The sequence below is a fragment of the Brassica napus genome, unplaced genomic scaffold, assembly GCF_020379485.1.
Source record: "Brassica napus cultivar Da-Ae unplaced genomic scaffold, Da-Ae ScsIHWf_1320;HRSCAF=1886, whole genome shotgun sequence".
Taxonomy (NCBI): Eukaryota; Viridiplantae; Streptophyta; class Magnoliopsida; order Brassicales; family Brassicaceae; genus Brassica; species Brassica napus.
This window is the reverse complement of record NW_026014737.1, coordinates 118,402-134,607: the sequence shown is the minus strand read 5'-3', so window position 1 is coordinate 134,607 and position 16,206 is coordinate 118,402. Positions and strand designations below refer to the sequence as shown.

At 36.9% G+C, this 16,206-nt stretch overlaps 4 protein-coding genes and 1 pseudogene across 4 annotated transcripts; 2 read left to right on the top strand and 3 right to left on the bottom strand.

Annotated features, from left to right (window-relative positions):
* The first annotated feature begins 2,003 nt into the window (after window positions 1-2,003).
* Window positions 2,004-5,693, top strand: LOC125596904 (annotated as a pseudogene).
* Window positions 5,694-5,871: 178 nt separating this feature from the next.
* Window positions 5,872-6,751, top strand: LOC106357487 (early nodulin-like protein 3). Its single transcript, XM_013797149.3, has 2 exons — window positions 5,872-6,133; window positions 6,206-6,751. The coding sequence occupies exons 1-2, from the start codon at window positions 5,947-5,949 to the stop codon at window positions 6,634-6,636; spliced, it is 618 nt and encodes a 205-aa protein (XP_013652603.1). The 5' UTR covers window positions 5,872-5,946; the 3' UTR covers window positions 6,637-6,751.
* On the bottom strand, window positions 6,722-10,939 carry LOC106357486 (protein disulfide-isomerase 5-3). Its single transcript, XM_013797148.3, has 15 exons — window positions 10,718-10,939; window positions 10,442-10,532; window positions 10,274-10,368; window positions 9,992-10,049; window positions 9,357-9,541; window positions 9,212-9,269; window positions 8,815-8,855; window positions 8,652-8,726; window positions 8,406-8,462; window positions 8,127-8,193; window positions 7,786-7,929; window positions 7,476-7,697; window positions 7,245-7,406; window positions 7,078-7,155; window positions 6,722-6,990 (listed from the first exon to the last, which is right to left on the bottom strand). Exons 1-15 carry the CDS (start codon window positions 10,756-10,758, stop codon window positions 6,913-6,915), a joined length of 1,452 nt encoding a protein of 483 aa, XP_013652602.1. The 5' UTR covers window positions 10,759-10,939; the 3' UTR covers window positions 6,722-6,912.
* Window positions 10,940-12,249: 1,310 nt separating this feature from the next.
* On the bottom strand, window positions 12,250-13,673 carry BNAA05G20370D (vascular-related unknown protein 3). Its single transcript, XM_013797124.3, has 3 exons — window positions 12,698-13,673; window positions 12,457-12,519; window positions 12,250-12,360 (listed from the first exon to the last, which is right to left on the bottom strand). The coding sequence occupies exons 1-3, from the start codon at window positions 12,914-12,916 to the stop codon at window positions 12,250-12,252; spliced, it is 393 nt and encodes a 130-aa protein (XP_013652578.1). The 5' UTR covers window positions 12,917-13,673.
* Window positions 13,674-15,111: 1,438 nt separating this feature from the next.
* On the bottom strand, window positions 15,112-15,976 carry LOC106357488 (protein LHCP TRANSLOCATION DEFECT). The gene is made up of 2 exons (XM_013797150.3): window positions 15,608-15,976; window positions 15,112-15,520 (listed from the first exon to the last, which is right to left on the bottom strand). The coding sequence occupies exons 1-2, from the start codon at window positions 15,881-15,883 to the stop codon at window positions 15,263-15,265; spliced, it is 534 nt and encodes a 177-aa protein (XP_013652604.1). The 5' UTR covers window positions 15,884-15,976; the 3' UTR covers window positions 15,112-15,262.
* Between the last annotated feature and the right edge of the window lie 230 nt (window positions 15,977-16,206).

Here is a 16,206-nt window from a genome sequence, read left to right as displayed (position 1 = left end):
CATTTCTGAAAGATAAACTGATGCACAGAGTGAATGGATGGACATGTAGATGGCTCTCAAAATGTGGAAAAGAAGTGCTGATTAAATCCATTCTGCTCGCTCTTCCGACATACGTTATGTCGACGTTCCTGCTCCCTTTGGAGATATGCGAAAATTTAGCCAGTGATATCGCTCAGTTCTGGTGTAGCTCGAATCCTCCAAAAAGAGGGATACACTGGGCAAAATGGAGAAAAGTCTGTGTCTACCAAGAGAGGAGGGTGGAGTTGGCTTCCGAATGATCCATGAGTTTAATCTAGCTCTTCTGGCTAAAAAACTATGGAGACTTGTACAGTTCCCTGATTCTCCGGTCGCTCGAGTCTTACGGGGAAGATATTATAGTTTGAGTTCTCCATTGAGAGTAAACGCTGCTAGCAGTCCATCCTATGTGTGGACTAGCATTTCTGCAGCAAGGAAGTTGTTATTATTGGGCATTAGACAGAAGATACATTCAGGTTATGAAGTTAAGGTATGGGAGGATCCATGGATTCCATCGAACCCCGCAAGGCCAGCTGTCCCCATAGCGCCAGTGATGCATCCTAATATGAGAGTAAGCGATATTATTGATCAGGGATCGAAATATTAGGATGTGAGACTATTGGAAAGCTATGTTAATCCTGAGGATATACCTCTCATAAGGAGTTTGGCCATAAGCTCAACTCACCGTCGTGATACTTTCTGCTGGAACTTTACAAGGAATGGGCATTACACGGTCAAATCGGGATATTGGGTGGCTCAAAATTTATTAAAGTTAACGGAGGAAGAGGAAGTTTTGGAGCCAAGTATTACCAAGCTCCAAGATTTTGCGTGGAAATTGAAGGCTCCTACGAAGATATGCCATCTTATATGGCAGTTGTTAAGTGGTCATGTGGCAGTTACGAGGAACTTAATTAGACGTAATATGAGGTGTGACAATTATTGCCCAAGATGTGGAGAAGTGGAGGAGACCATCACACATGCAATCTTTGAATGCCCACCAGCTCTTCAAGTGTGGTCTTTATCAGCAACTCCGACATGCCCAAATATTTTCCCGGTTTCGAGTGTCTATAGTAATACGGATTATCTATTCTGGAGGAAAAATAGTATCATTGGGCCAGAGCAAGATAGGGATCCTTATCCGTGGATAATATGGTACATTTGGAAAGCCAGGAATGAAAAACTCTTCAGGGGAATAGATAGAGATCCTTTGGAACTGGTTAGACATGCAGAGAGTGAATGTCAAGCCTGGTTTGATGCTAATGAAGTGGTACAAGCGGTGGCACAAGATAATATAAATGAGGAACTCCAAGTCATAAGCTTGGGAAATATTTGCTGGCTATACGGATCTTGGACGTCTTCTGCCGTCTTTAGTGGGAGCGGATGGGCATGGATGGATGGTTCTGGGAACGCTCAGCTTATGGGGACAAGAAACTTTCCCCGACGCGAATTAGCCTTACACTCGGAAGTAGAAGCACTGCGGTGGGCGATGGAGAATATGCTGCAACATTCGACCTGCCAAAACTGTGGGACAGACTGTAAGGAGTTAATTGCAATGGTAAAGGATCTTCAGGCGTGGCCAAGCTTTTCGACGGAATCGGAGAGGATAGAGACGCTACAGATATGCTTTCCGGCATTCAACATCACTCACGTTCCACGTGCGCACAATCAGATTGCTGATTTTTTGGCTAAGACTGCTAGATCTTTTCATAGGAAGTTACATTTTGTTGGTTGTTCTATTCCGGTTTGGTTACCCAGACCACCTCAAGTTTGAGTAATAGAATGGCTTTTTGACGTCAAAAAAAAAGTAGTAAATTATTCTTTTTACATTTTGTAGTAAGGTTAAATATTAAATAGTAGTGTTTATTCTTAGATGATTCTATTTATTTAGGAGTTATTTAGTAGGCATATAGTAGTAAATTATATTTTAAAGCGCTAAGATGATGGTTTTCATCGAAGTAGTAAATAAAAAACGGTAAGAGAAGATAGAGTCGAGTCTTTGTAAATATTATGCTTACAACAGCCGAAAATGTTATCTTGGTCGAAGCCAACAATTGTTCAATACCACATTGCCTTCTTTCCCTGCGATGATAGTGATGAGGTCAGTAATTGAAAACGTATCGTTTCGGAAATAGCATACTAACTAAACCAGTTCAATGCTAACCTTTGTGATTTAGCAAAAAAAATGCTAACCTTTGTGTCTTGGAGGCCCTTAAAGATCTCTTTGTAGAGTATATTGGTTACTCCATCAGCTCCATCTGACTTAAGAGGTATCGTCTAATATCTTAAGCCCCTCCGGTGATGTCACTCGAGATAACGCAATGTACAACTGGCCGTGAGTGAAGATCATCTTAGAGAGGTATAAAGCAGTTTTCATCAAGTAATATTTTTAGTATTTTTTTTTTATTTACACATTTAGCCATTGAAACCAAAAAGTACTTCGGTTTTAATAATATAGTTGTATGCATTTATTATGTAATTGCTTACGTTTTAGAAACACTCATTTTAGTTGTTTTGTTCCTTTCATCAAGTAGTCTCGCGTTTACTATTGGGATTACGTAGAAATTAATGAACTTTAGTATGTAAAAAGTGTGCAACTGAAACTCTCACTCTGGGAAATCAGATGTGACATAAGTGATATATATTATGGATTTGAAATGATGCACCCATAGCCAATTGATTTTGATTCGTAAGTTTATAAAATTTGACATGATATCAAGACCGACCTAACTACTTAAAAAAAAATAGTATTTTCAATCTGAAAATAATAGGCTGCAAAATTTATGGGTAGTAATTGTTTTCTTGAGCTATGTTCAATTCTTATTGTCCAATTAGTACAATAGTCTTTCTGGGTCCAAGAGGTAAACACGAATGAATTTATTTTTGAGCTCATTTTCAAAATGTTTCGTACTGATTAATTAGAGTTAAACATCTTATTATATATTAGACATTATTTTGATTTGTAAGTTTATAAAATTTGATATGATATCAAAACTTGATTAGAGTTAAACATCTTATTATATATTAGACATTATTTTGATTTTGTAAGTTTATAAAATTTGACATGATATCAAAACTCTTAGACCTAACTACATAAAAATTTAGTATTTTTAATCTGAAAATAGAAGTTTGTGAAATTTATGGGTAGTAAATGTGGTTGATTTCTTGAGCTATGTTCAACTCGTTAATGTTCGATTAGTACAATAGTTTCTTTGGGTTCAAGACAAATCCGCATAAATTTATTTTTGGGTTTTTTTTCAAAAATTTTCAAAATGCTTCGTACTAATTAGAGCTAAACATTTTATATATATTAAATATTATTTGTCTAAACTTTCGAGGTGAGAGAAAGTATTTATTATGTAAAGATTAACGAGCTATAGACCTTAATTTGTAAATAGTGTGTGAGAATATAATCTCTCAAGGGAATTTAATTATAAAGATGATTGAATAAAAAAATAATTATGATTTTTACATGATGATTCTATTTTCTTCCACAGGAGGAAATATGCAGGTTTGTTGCAAGAGAAACCCTAAGTTCAAGGTCAAGACCGGACCAAAGACAAAGTTTGCACCGAGAAGGTACGGTGATCTGAACATAGTATACGATGTTCTGCAATCATTTGGCAGCAACTACTTAGCCCAAGTGACCATCGACAACGATAGTCCGCTCGGTCGGTTGGACCGTTGGAACCTGACCTGGGAATGGATGCGAGGAGAGATTATAAACACGATGAGAGGAGCTTACACTCACAAGAGAGATCCATCTGAATGCCTTAACAGCAAAGCTGGACAGTATTACAAAGACTTAGACTTCTCTCAGGTCATGAACTGTCAGAAGAAGCAAGACATTTCCGATTTGCCTCCTGAGAGGAAGGAAGATAACGTTACAGGAAAGTTACCTTACTGTTGCAAAAACGGAACTCTTTTGCCACCTATTATGGATCCTTGGAAAGCTAGATCTATGTTCCAGTTGCAGGTAAGTAGTTAATCTCTGTTGTCTAAAACAATATATCTACCAGGAATTAAAACGGACATGGGATCATGTCTTAGGTTTCATTACAATAAAAACCGAACTACTTGTGAGTATTGTTCCCTTGAGAATTAGTTTGGCCTCGGTCCAGACACACCGTTACAAAATAAAAATAAATAAAAATTAGGTAAGGATTCTCATAATTTGATTTAAGGTTTTGAAGTTATTTTTGTTCTCTCAATTTTTTTTAGGTTTTCAAGTTGCCTCCTGACCTAAACAAAACAGCTCTAACACTGGAAGATCGATGGAGTTCTCAATCCTCAGTACAAATGCGGGCCACCGGTTTGGCCGTTTGTGTAACATCCCGAGTTGTGATATGTGAAAAGACTTAAGAGAATTGATTTGGCTACCTATGTCACCAAAGTTGACTTACCTTTTTCGGAGCACATCCTGAAAGAACTCCAGAGTTAAGCGTGCTTGAGCTGGAGTAGTGGAATGATGGGTGACCTATCGGGAAGTGATTCGCGATAGCGTGCGAGTGAAGCCAAAGCATGGGAAAAGGTCGGGTGGTGATTGCAGGGTCAGTAAACAATGATTTCGAGCCTTTGAAAAATTAACGGACCGACCGTCAGACGTGATGGGCCCACGGGCCGAGAGAGCGGGCGTGGGTGGCCCATTAGCCGTGGGCGGGTCGGGGCGTTACAGTTTGGGTTGACCCGTCGTCATTCCCGGATTCCAGCGGGCTACCGGCTATAACATATGCCATAGCCAGCTGGCAAGTTGTATGCAACATAACCAAACCAAAAGCTCAGGCCTCAAGATGTTGCGGTCTCTTTCTCTGCCTATTACAACAACTCTGCAGTGCCTTGTAACACTTGCGCTTGCGGATGCAATGACATAGATACCGACACTTGCAATGCTGACTGTAACCCGCTACTCCTCCCTCCAGACGCCCTCCTTGTCCCATTCAAAAACCGAACCCTAAAAGCTAAAGCATGGGCCAAACAAAACCACATGCCAATACCTAAGAAACTCCCTTGTCCTGATAACTGTGGAGTCAGTATTAACTGGCACGTTAACACTGATTACAGAGACGGTTGGACTGCTAGGTTAACCGTTTTCAACTGGAGAGATTTCGCGTTTGAGGATTGGTTTGTAGCGGTTGATATGGGTAAAGCAGGTCCAGGGTATGAAAACGTTTACTCATTTAACGGCACACGTGTTCCACCAAATAATAGGACTGTTATGTTCCAAGGCTTGCCTGGTTTGAACTATCTTGTGGGTCAAGTTAACGGAACCAATCCACTACGAGACCCTGCCGTGCCTGGGAAGCAACAGTCTGTTATTTCCTTCACCAAGAAGAACATTCATGGACTGAATATACCTGGAGGCGACGGTTTTCCGACAAAAGTTTTCTTCAATGGAGAAGAGTGTGCGCTTCCAAACATTTCCCAAAGAAGAGCTCAGGACATAGGGGTGGTATGATATCACTTGTTTTCGCTATGGCAGTGGCTTTCGCACTAATGATGGGTTAATTACTGAAGAAATAACTTTTGTTTGGTCTCTATAAGTGTTCATGAAGAAGATCCCAAAAAGCTCAGAACAATGTCAGCTATTTTTTTGACATGAAGAAGATCTTAGTCTTTTGATTTGGAGTTTTGTTCAATTTTTGTTTTTTTTTTTTTTTTTTTGAGATCTCTCTTTTGTCTTTTAGATACAAAAGCAAAGATGCAGAACCAAGGAACAAAAGCTATTGAGAGAAGCAAGGAATGAGAGATTCGAAAACTAAAACACTTCTTGAAAGCAATGCTTTGCTTAGAATCTGAGAAAGATAATAAAAAGAGTTTCTCTGCAACATTTCCTCAAAAGCCACACCTTTATATAAACTCAAACGCCTTTCATCATATTCATATGTCTCATCAACCCCTATGACACACTAAATTCACATACATACATCTTAAAAAATGGCTCGAGACCTAAAGAACATGAAGCTTCATGGGTTCGGTCTTATGTGTCTGTTCATGATCGTTAGCGAGGCCTACGCTAGAGAGTTTGCGGTAGGTGGTGCAAAAGGTTGGACCGTCCCTTCAGGTGCTCAAGTTTACAGTCAATGGGCAGAGCAAAGCAGATTCCAAATCGGCGACTCTCTGCGTAAGTTACTAATTAAACCATAATCATAGCCATATTTCACATGTGACACACTAACAATGTATGCAATTGCAGTGTTCGTCTACCAACCAAACCAAGACTCAGTTCTCCAAGTCACAAGAGACGCTTACGACAGCTGCAACACAGATGCACCAACCGCTAAGTTCGCTGATGGCAAAACTTCTTTCGCATTAACACACTCTGGACCATACTATTTCATCAGCGGAAACAAAAACAACTGCCAGAAAAACGAGAAGCTAGTGGTCATCGTCATGGCTGACAGAAACGGAAACACCACCGCATCATCACCACCACTGCCGTCTCCAGCTCCTGCTCCCTCGGTAGAGTCCCCTCCTTCTCCACCGCCAATGACAGGACCCTTTGAGACACCAGCACCCACACCTACTCCAACTCAAGAAACTCCAAATAGTGCAGCTTCCCCATCTTCTTCCTTTGTGGCTGCTCTTCTTGTAGCTGCCTTTGCTTCCACTCTATTCCTACACTAAGTAGTTTCTCTTCTGTCTTCTCTTTTCAATCTTTTTTCAGTTGGTGTTTGTTGCTTGATTTATAAACATTTGTTTATCAGGTAAATGAATAAAAAGTTCCACTTGGGTTGTATTATTTCTCAACAAACATAAAGAAACTAAGATAAGTGTCAAAACAAAACTTCTTTCTCTTATCTGAGTTTTTTCCTCTGTAGGAACATGTGTTCCAAATAAAACAGTCTGAGGTTCTTCTATGGTGTTATAGATTAATGGTAAACTCTAACCTCCAGTCTCCAATCAAAAGTTTTTCCCCAGCTCCACCTTTTTCACCAGTCTTATTGTATTGTGGAAAATAGAATCTAGTATTCCCGCTACCTGAAATAAAAAACAAAAAAAAATCAACATTAAAACCACCATAGAATCTATGGTAGTATGATGAAGAAAGATTGAGAATATACAAACCGTGAAAACACCACCAATAATGGCGCAAAGGTTTGTGATGAAGTGTGAGAAGGACTTTGGGTTTTCAGTTATCATAATCTGCCAAAAAAAACAGAACAACCAAGGAGTTAATTATAAAGAGGAGAGTATATATATATTAAGAAATTTAAGAGAGATATTGACTGAACCTGCATGGGAGAGAGCTCAAAGTGAAACTTTGCAACGGGTAAGTAGTAAGTCTGAGCTATGCTGCTGTGAGCGGTGTATTCATATTCCTCAACCAATGAATGTTCTTGAGCTGTTCTTCTTGTAATGACCTCTGTCTTGACCACTTGAAGGTAGTGTTCGATCTGTACAGTGTATGAAACAATTAGATAAGGGTCAGTAAAGGTTTCAAGAATAGGTATGCTGGGACTTACAGTAACGTTGGCACCAAACTCGTGTTGATTAATGAATGCTTTTTCATTGAGCTTGTCATGGCTTTGGCCGATGTATGGCAACAAGCGCCTCATATCGGTCAACAACCTAGGTGAAAACATCCTCCCAAATGAAAGATGGCTAACAACATGCGACATGTTCATTTTAGAAGAGTCGAACGAATGAGCTCCTGAATGAGCTGAGATAATAAGGTTTCCTGGAACCTGAAACGTATCAAACATGCCGCAAATCAGTTACAGAAGGGACATTGAATCTGTCTTCACTTTTTTTAGTAGTCGGAATTGATTTTACCTTCTTTACACGCACATAACCTTCAACCCTACAACCTCCTGTAACTGGTGCCTTTTTAAGATGTTTCAATGTCTTGTTGGATATACCATCCAAATCTAGCTTGTGGGTCTCCGGGTGGATAGGTGCCACCAGTTCATCCACCATCTGGAAGAAAGAAATAATCCTTGTGTATCAAACTTTTAGAAGAACATTTGCTCAATACTTACTCAAAACGCAGCAAAAAGATATGATGATGTGCATGTATATGTATATGTTGTATACCTGTTTTTATATAACTAGACTAACTAACAAAAACACACGTAACATCCTAATCCCTTAAATGAAATTTGGATTTATCTTACCTTAACTATACTATCTGTGTCCCGATCTCCATAGTAAGATTCATGTTCGTGGTGTCCATGGTCCTCTCTGAATACAGCAAAACAGGTAACACTTTAATAAGAATATTTGCACAAGCAGATATGTGGTTCACAGACCCCCAAAGGAAGCTAAAAAAATGCAACAGAACAAAATATAAATTTAAGGTTATCGCTGCATTGCAACATAAGGTTAAGCAGAAGATATGACAAACTATAACTATGCTAGTGGCAGTTTAAACATCTTATCAGATGGTTTCTCACTTAAGGTCGCTGCCTTTGCGGAAAATCCGAATAGATGGATAGCCTTGTATATGATTCCTGCAAAAAAATATAAAATCCAAATATGTGTCAGATATCAAACGAGAAATTAGCTCCTCATGCATCCTTAAACAGCAGCTATGAGAATTGAGAAAGGTGGGTGAACAAGCAAGAAAGTAACAAACTAGCTTTTTCTTAGCAAGTTTCATACAACAAGAATATTTGAGGAAACCATCAACTACTTCATACCTCTTACATAGCTCAGCTTCTTCTGTGCAATCAACGCTTCCGAGAAGAACACGCCCATCAGTTTCGGGATTATATCTGCAGCAGAATATTAGCAATAACCATGTTCAGAAATAATAGCGAAATTCACAACTTAATAAAAAACGAAGAAGAGTCTAATGCAAACTTGTGGTATATAATTGAAGCTGCTTTCTCCCACGACGGTTTCTGAAAGAAAACACAATAAGGAAGCTCAGCATAACCAGACATGAACGAATTTCTCAATGTTAGACAGGTACTGAGATACGTAAAAGCTACCAACGTATAATTAAAAAAAAGAGATTTTCACATACAATTTGTAACACATAAATACACAAAATAAAAACAAAGTAAAGGTCCCTCTGAAAATGACATGAACATGGCAGTCAAGAAAGTAATAAGGCAGATTCGTTCTCCCTCGTTCAAGCAGAAAGAACAAACTATGATGAGTACATCCAGTACTGGACCACTAGTGCTTGCATAACAGATGAAAAGACCATTGGAACTTTTTAGCCTAAGCATAAGAAATTACTGAAGAAAATTACCAGACGGTTACTCCAGTAGCACCATGGTGCATTAAAGTTAACAATCAATAGAGGAAAGCTGCAAAAGAAAGCCAGTTTACGTTAATCCATCTTCAAATCCTCAGATAGTACTAGAACAATAGAAAAAAAGAAACTGCATACTCACTGTTTTGAAAATGAATCAAAACTACTACTGACAAGTGGTATGGAACCATCAGGAATCTCTTCCTTAGTTTCTTCTCCGTGGTTGATGTCATGTGATCCATGGCCAGAGTGGAACTCTTCACCAGTGGTCTTTAAATGCGGATCAATTGGAAACTTGCGAATTGTTTTTGTTATATTCAGCCTATTCTGAAAATCCAAACATCAAATTTAGATCTAGGAGCAAGCCATATAAATAATATGCATATATATTTATCATAGCTCGGTTAAATTCAGAAAATGTTGCTTTCAAACTGGAACAGGGACTCATGGAAAAAGTAACAAGCTTCAAGTGTTCAGCAACATGGCAACAACACTTCTTCAAGGTATTATTAAGTTCCACCTAACTTTTATGATGACAATTACTAATATAAATGGAAGCGATAACCATTATATTAAATCCGGATCATAACAGCACAGCCGACTCAAATGCTTATAAGTATAGTCTACCATGTATCATATAACCAAAGATAAATATTCTGAAACTGAAGAAATGTCAAGACTTAAGCTTTTTCTTCAGCGTTTTTGCTTTATAGCAAAATGCAATTTGAAAGTGAGGAAGGGATACATCAAAATAGAGAGGTATGAGCAGAGACTTACAGTTCCCAAGACGTCACTCACATCAACGGATGCAAATTCACATGAAAGGGCAGGAAAACTACAAAAAAAGAATGAAGATACAACACCAATGTCAGCTTATAGAGAACCATTATCATCCCCTCACATGACTCAGAAGCTTATGACAATAAAAAAAGAAAAAGAAGACAAGTTGAAAATGTGAAATTATCATAGCAAATTATTTGTCAAGCAAAAAAAAAACACATCTTCATGATTCTAGTGACTGTCACAGAGAAGATTCGTTATCTAAACACGAAACCGAACCTGATGTTGAAATGAATGCGTAAGAAGTCGCCATCAGCGCTCTTGTCAACGACGACAGTTGTGGTAGTGTTGACCGCCAAATAACTACTCAGCTCCTGAAAGATCGAAATGTCACATCTTTGATCAAACAGAGACAGAGATGATGTTGTTAAAAAAAAAGGATAATACCATTCCGAACAAAAGCATCATAACGAGAGCAGCAACAATGGATAAGCCAGCGCCTGATAGAGACGCCTCTGTCAAATCTCTCGGGATTTTCCTAAACAACAAGGGGCACCTCGAAAGTCAGATCCTTTATGTATTATTAAGAGAAAAGAATCGAACTTTCTCAACAATTCAGAATAACCAAAAATGCGAAAGGCATTCAATAAAAAAAATGTATGTATATGAAACAGAGATAACAGAGGATTGTGGAAACGGGAGAGAGAGGAGAGGATCACGCACCTGTAGAAATCCATGGATTTGAGTTTGGTAGGGGAAACCATAGCTGATGATGGATGAGAGTGAAAGAAAGAGAGGAGATCGATCTAGTGTGATAGGGAAGAAGAATGTGAAGAGGAAGAAGATGAGTTCTCTCTCTCTCTCTATCTCTCTTTCTCGCTTTCTCCTGTAATGCGGAATCCGTGAATCACCGTGAAGTGAAGGAAATGAAACCGCTTTGCGTTTCAAATCTCTACCTTCTTTAAGCATTTGGTTTTTTTGGGTCCACCTCATACATACAATTAAGAGTTTTTTTTTTTTGTCAGCACAATGAATAGTTAATCTACCCATATTAAATGTGCACAAAAAAAAAAAATCTACCCATATTAATTTGTCTTACTTTAGAAAACAAAAAGATTCAGATTGTCTTCTTTTTGCGGGAAAATAACTAATCGTCTAACACTATAATTAGTTTTTTTTAAACAAATTTTAGGATAAATATTTTTAAATTTTTGTCACAAAAATAATATTCAATGAAGAAAATGACCAAAATAAGTTTTATTAAAATATAAAAATGTATTTTTAACCTTGGGTTAACTAATTATAGTTTAGAGTTAAGGGGTGGGGTTTGGGGATAGAGTTTCAAATTTTTAAAAATAAAAAAATAAATTTTAAAATTTTCAAAACAAAAATGAGCTATTTTTGTGACAAAAACTTTAAAAAAAAAAACTATCTGAAAAAATTACTTTTTTTTATGTTTATTGTATTATCTTGTTAGTTTTCAGAAACAATTCAAATATTTTAAAGGTGTCTACAATTAAAAAGATTTTCTTAAATCAGCTCTTTTAGAAATCTCTCAAAAGCTAATTCAAAAAGTTAAAATTTATATATATGGCTATATATTTTAATTTGTATTGTCTATAAATCTCTCAAAAGCTTTGTGTGAAACTTAATACAATTTCTTTACGTTTAAGAATGGATATCTGTATGTAAAATTTGTGGAAATGGACATCCATATATGGACAATAATTGTGAGAGTTTGAACTTCTGGGATTTTATACCATTTTAGTATCATAATTCACATCTAAGAACTAAATAAAAATGAAAGAATACCACATGTTTATATATTGTCCACAAATCTCCCAAAATGAAACTTGAATAATTTAAAAAGAAATTTCTATAAATGCTATGAATGTTATATAAATTTGTTTGACACAATCGCACATTAACAAATCAATCGGAACTTTTTAAAAAGTCAGGAAAATTCAGTCATTTGAACTACAAGGCGTTCCAAAAGTAGTCATATATACATGATTGTACCAAATATGACGCATGAAGGCATGATAACATTTTATTACACATGGAAACATGCTAACTTTATATTAACATGTTTGGACATGTTTTACAAATCTTCACTCTTGCTTGTACAATTTACACATACAATACATCATCCATCATTATTTCGACTTGCACTAAATTTACTAGCCTTCAACAGATTTTACAGAAAATAATCACAAAAAAAGAATAAAAGATTACGATTAAAAACAGTCGAAGTATCAACCAATGTAGTTGTACAACATCGACAAAGGCACTAAACAAAGTCCTCTCTTCTTCAATTCTGCGCAATATTCTTCATTCATTATCCCTTTCTTATTCAATCCTTTCTCCTATAAATAAACAATAATTTATATATTAAGAATATATATTCTGTCCAAAAAAAAAGAATATATATAAAAACATGAAGGTGGTTGAAAGTTTCTTACCTCAGTTTTAGAATTGTTCATGGTTTTTCCTTCTGTCGTATTGTTCTCCATTTCACTGCAACCCTAAAAACACAAACATGGCTAAGATTAATGTATATATATATAACACATGAGACAACATACACATATATATATATATATATATATATATGTGTGTGTGTGTGTGTGCATTGCCATTGATGAGGCCTATCAATGTATGTATTATGCAAATACATCAAATTTGTCTTCTCTGTGGGCTAACCTTGGTTCTGTTAGACGGAGATGAAGCCGTGTCTTCTTCGACATAGATTATAGGAGACGCAGCATCTGAGATCATGGAAGAATCTTCATAATGGCTGATACCATCTTCGGTTTCAACGTACATATCCCAACTACTCTCTTCTAGACCCTCTTGTATTGTTCTCTGTTGATTAGAGATTACTGTTCGCCTCACGACATTGCTTAGTGCTGAGTTTTCCATTTGAGCTTTCTGAGAGAAGAGCTTGATGAAGAGTAGGTTGGATCTTATTGAAAAGAAAGACGTGAGAAGCTAAAAATCGTATTAATTTAGACTTTTTGTTTGTCAAATCCTTTCAAATATGACATCTATATATATATGAATGTAGGAGGAGGGGGGGTACATGAAGCTTGTAGGTCTGGAACAATTTGGCCCTTTAGTCTAATTATTGTTTAATTTATCTACTTGTTGATTTCATATTTTATATATGTCAGTTGAACAGTTTGATTTCTTTACGTGCAATAACAAAGAAAGGTATACAAGCTTGTATAGATTTTGTAACACACCGCCTAGACTTCCTACATTATTTAAATCTCATTATTTAAAAGTTAAGACAAACTAACTCTAATAAATACATTTTGTTGTGTGTAAAATTCCTACTAATAATCAAAACTTTGCGACAATATTAAGGAACGATTACATTTCATAATGTCCTACTTCATTTCTTTTGTATTCCGTTTTAAATACTCTTTTATGTGCTAGCTAGGTATCAAATTTACAAGTATGTAAAAGAACAACATTTGTATTGATTGAGGGAAAGTGTTCTTGAAATATATATATAATAACTCAGTCAATGATGGAGACATGTAATTCGTGGGGAACTGCTACTAAGTGTTTAGCGATAATATGGTTTATAACGTGGCAATCAGATTTAGTCTTCGTTTATCTCAAACAGAAAACGTGATGAAGGCAACATTACACCCTAGGCTATAAACTAAAATAGCTAGTTAATTAAAAACAAATGATAAGCGTATATAATATATGGTCGTATATAGCAGTCCACGTTCTTGAACCTTTTATAGTCCAGCAGGATAATAATTGTTTTATTATTGCATTAGTATTTTTGTTATCAAACATGTACAACATATTGTTGGTGAGCCATGAAGTTTTGAACCGAATCTTTGATGGATTTGGGACTGTTACCTCAATTGTGTCCCTTCTCCATCAACCATGTATGGGATAAGTGGCTCCTTAAGCTTTAAAATATTTGACTAATCAACTTGGACTTTGTCATAATAAATAGTTTGACAAGATGATATGAAAGATAGTGATGATATGGATAGTAGTCTAACCAAGATTTTGCAGATCCGAGCTGGTTTTTTCACATGATGTGCCAGCGAAAATATGAGCAAAGCAAACATTGGTTTCTTCTTAGTTGGCATCTTTTCTTAAATTTTATATGCGTCCCTAGTTTGTGAACCCTTTGCAGGTATCACACCACTCTTCTTAATAAATATGAGAAATTGTATGATGCATTTTAGCGTGAACACTTCAAAAACCGTGGTCGTTGATGATTGAGTATCCATTTGATGGAATAATAGCAATAAAAGCCAAATTACTGGCTGGTAGTCATTAAAAGTTGCCAGTCTAACTAAAATGAATATAATTATATGATGATATGATTGTAACTTGCTTCTAGTGTCTATTTCAGTTTGAATCTTTGAAGACTGTATTTTAGTTTAGCGACTATGCATACACAAATTTATCATTTTGTTTCTTCTATTTGCTCCAACTGTAAATGGCCTGAATCAGTATTCTTGATGCATGATTTTTGTACATATGATATATGTGTTCGATAATTTTATTAAATGTTCTAATAAAAAATTTAACAAATTTAGGAATCCCTTTTTTTTTTGGACATCAAATTTGGGAATCTATTTTATATAAATGATCTCTTACGTTTTGGGGGTCATATCTTAATGTTTCACTTGCTTATGTCGAGGACCCGGCCAATTCATCTCGATTGCCAAAGCTGCTATCGCTATGGACGTGAGAGAAGAATTGCTGACATTCCTACTGATTACGTACCCTTCATGCAGCAAGCAGCATGCTGTTATCCAGTATCGCTAGACTTCTTCTCCTCTTCGAAAGTAAATTTTATATGACCAAATATCTAATGAGAAGGAGGGTTAAGTTCAATATTAATGTCACCGTGAATGTGTTTATCTCAGGCCTCAGGGAAATGGAAAAGGAGAAATCAGATGGTGTGAGACTGTGAATTAAATTTCACTTCGCCTTAATGTCATCTTGCAGGCCTTACATTATGGATCTTGGCAGCACTAACGAGACTTACGTCAATGTTGGTAGTGCTGAATTGCCTTCCTTCTTGATTTAAAAGACATTTTAATATTCTTTTCTTGGTTTTGTAAAGCTTCTGGTAATAAAATCAATCTATACTTCAATGTTGCAGCTCACTTAGGTTTTTGGACCAAACGCTAAAAGTAACAAAACACTGAAACGACTGAGATTCCAAGGTACCAAAAACAGACATCACTTCTCTGTATTAAGAAGCTAGTAGTGAAAATTTTGTCAAGCCTTTTGAGTGAGAGATCCAAGGATCAAATCACGGATCTCCTCACTGCTGGCTCTGTCAAGAGCGGTTCTTCCATCAGCGTCCTTAACAGTGTAGTCAGCACCGGCTCTGAGGAGCTCCTCGATCTTAGGCTTGTCTCCTTCTGAGGCTGCTAACATCAAAAGAATATCTACAGGATGAATGTTTTGGTTGAGAAGAGCCTCCATCTTATCATAGGTTCCTTCAACCGCAAGCATCCCCATGTAGTTGAAATACTACAAATCACCAAGAACATATTAAAGCTTTATAGACATCTTTGTACAAACGACAGTGATTCAAGAACCTAGAAGTGAAGACAAAACCTGTTCGACGTCATCTCTATCGAAATCATCACGTGATTGGCTGCCATAGATTCCAGCATTCTCAGCATCAACGCCGTTCTTTCCGAACTTGAACCAGCAAGTGGCTCTAGACCCGTTGGAGGGTCCGAGTCCTATCCGGAGCTTCACAACTCGAGTTCCAAGAAACCGAGAGGAGAGCCTTACTGAGGAAGAAGAAGAAGAAGAACTGTTGATAGGTTTGGTGGTAGAGGAGAATAAGCTCGCAGAAGGAGCTGTGCATGATGAGATGGAAGCCATGGCTGCCTCGTAGCTTCTTCTGAGATTTTAGTCAATATCATCCACTCGTTTGTCCTCTTTATGTTTTTGTTCTTTCTTGATAAGATCACTTGTTTTCTTATTGGTTAATTTTCTGCCGTTGGATTACATAAAGCTTGGTGAACCCTCTCTTCGCTGCAGAGGCTCCGTTGGAAGTTAATAGGCCTGGATATTTCTCGTATCAGTTAGGTTTGGTTATTTCACGTATACGGTAGTTTGGATAGGGCTAAAGTATCAATTATGACCTATTTTCGGTTCGGATCCACTTCGAATAGTTTTCAGTTCAGCTTGGTTCGGATAGTAGA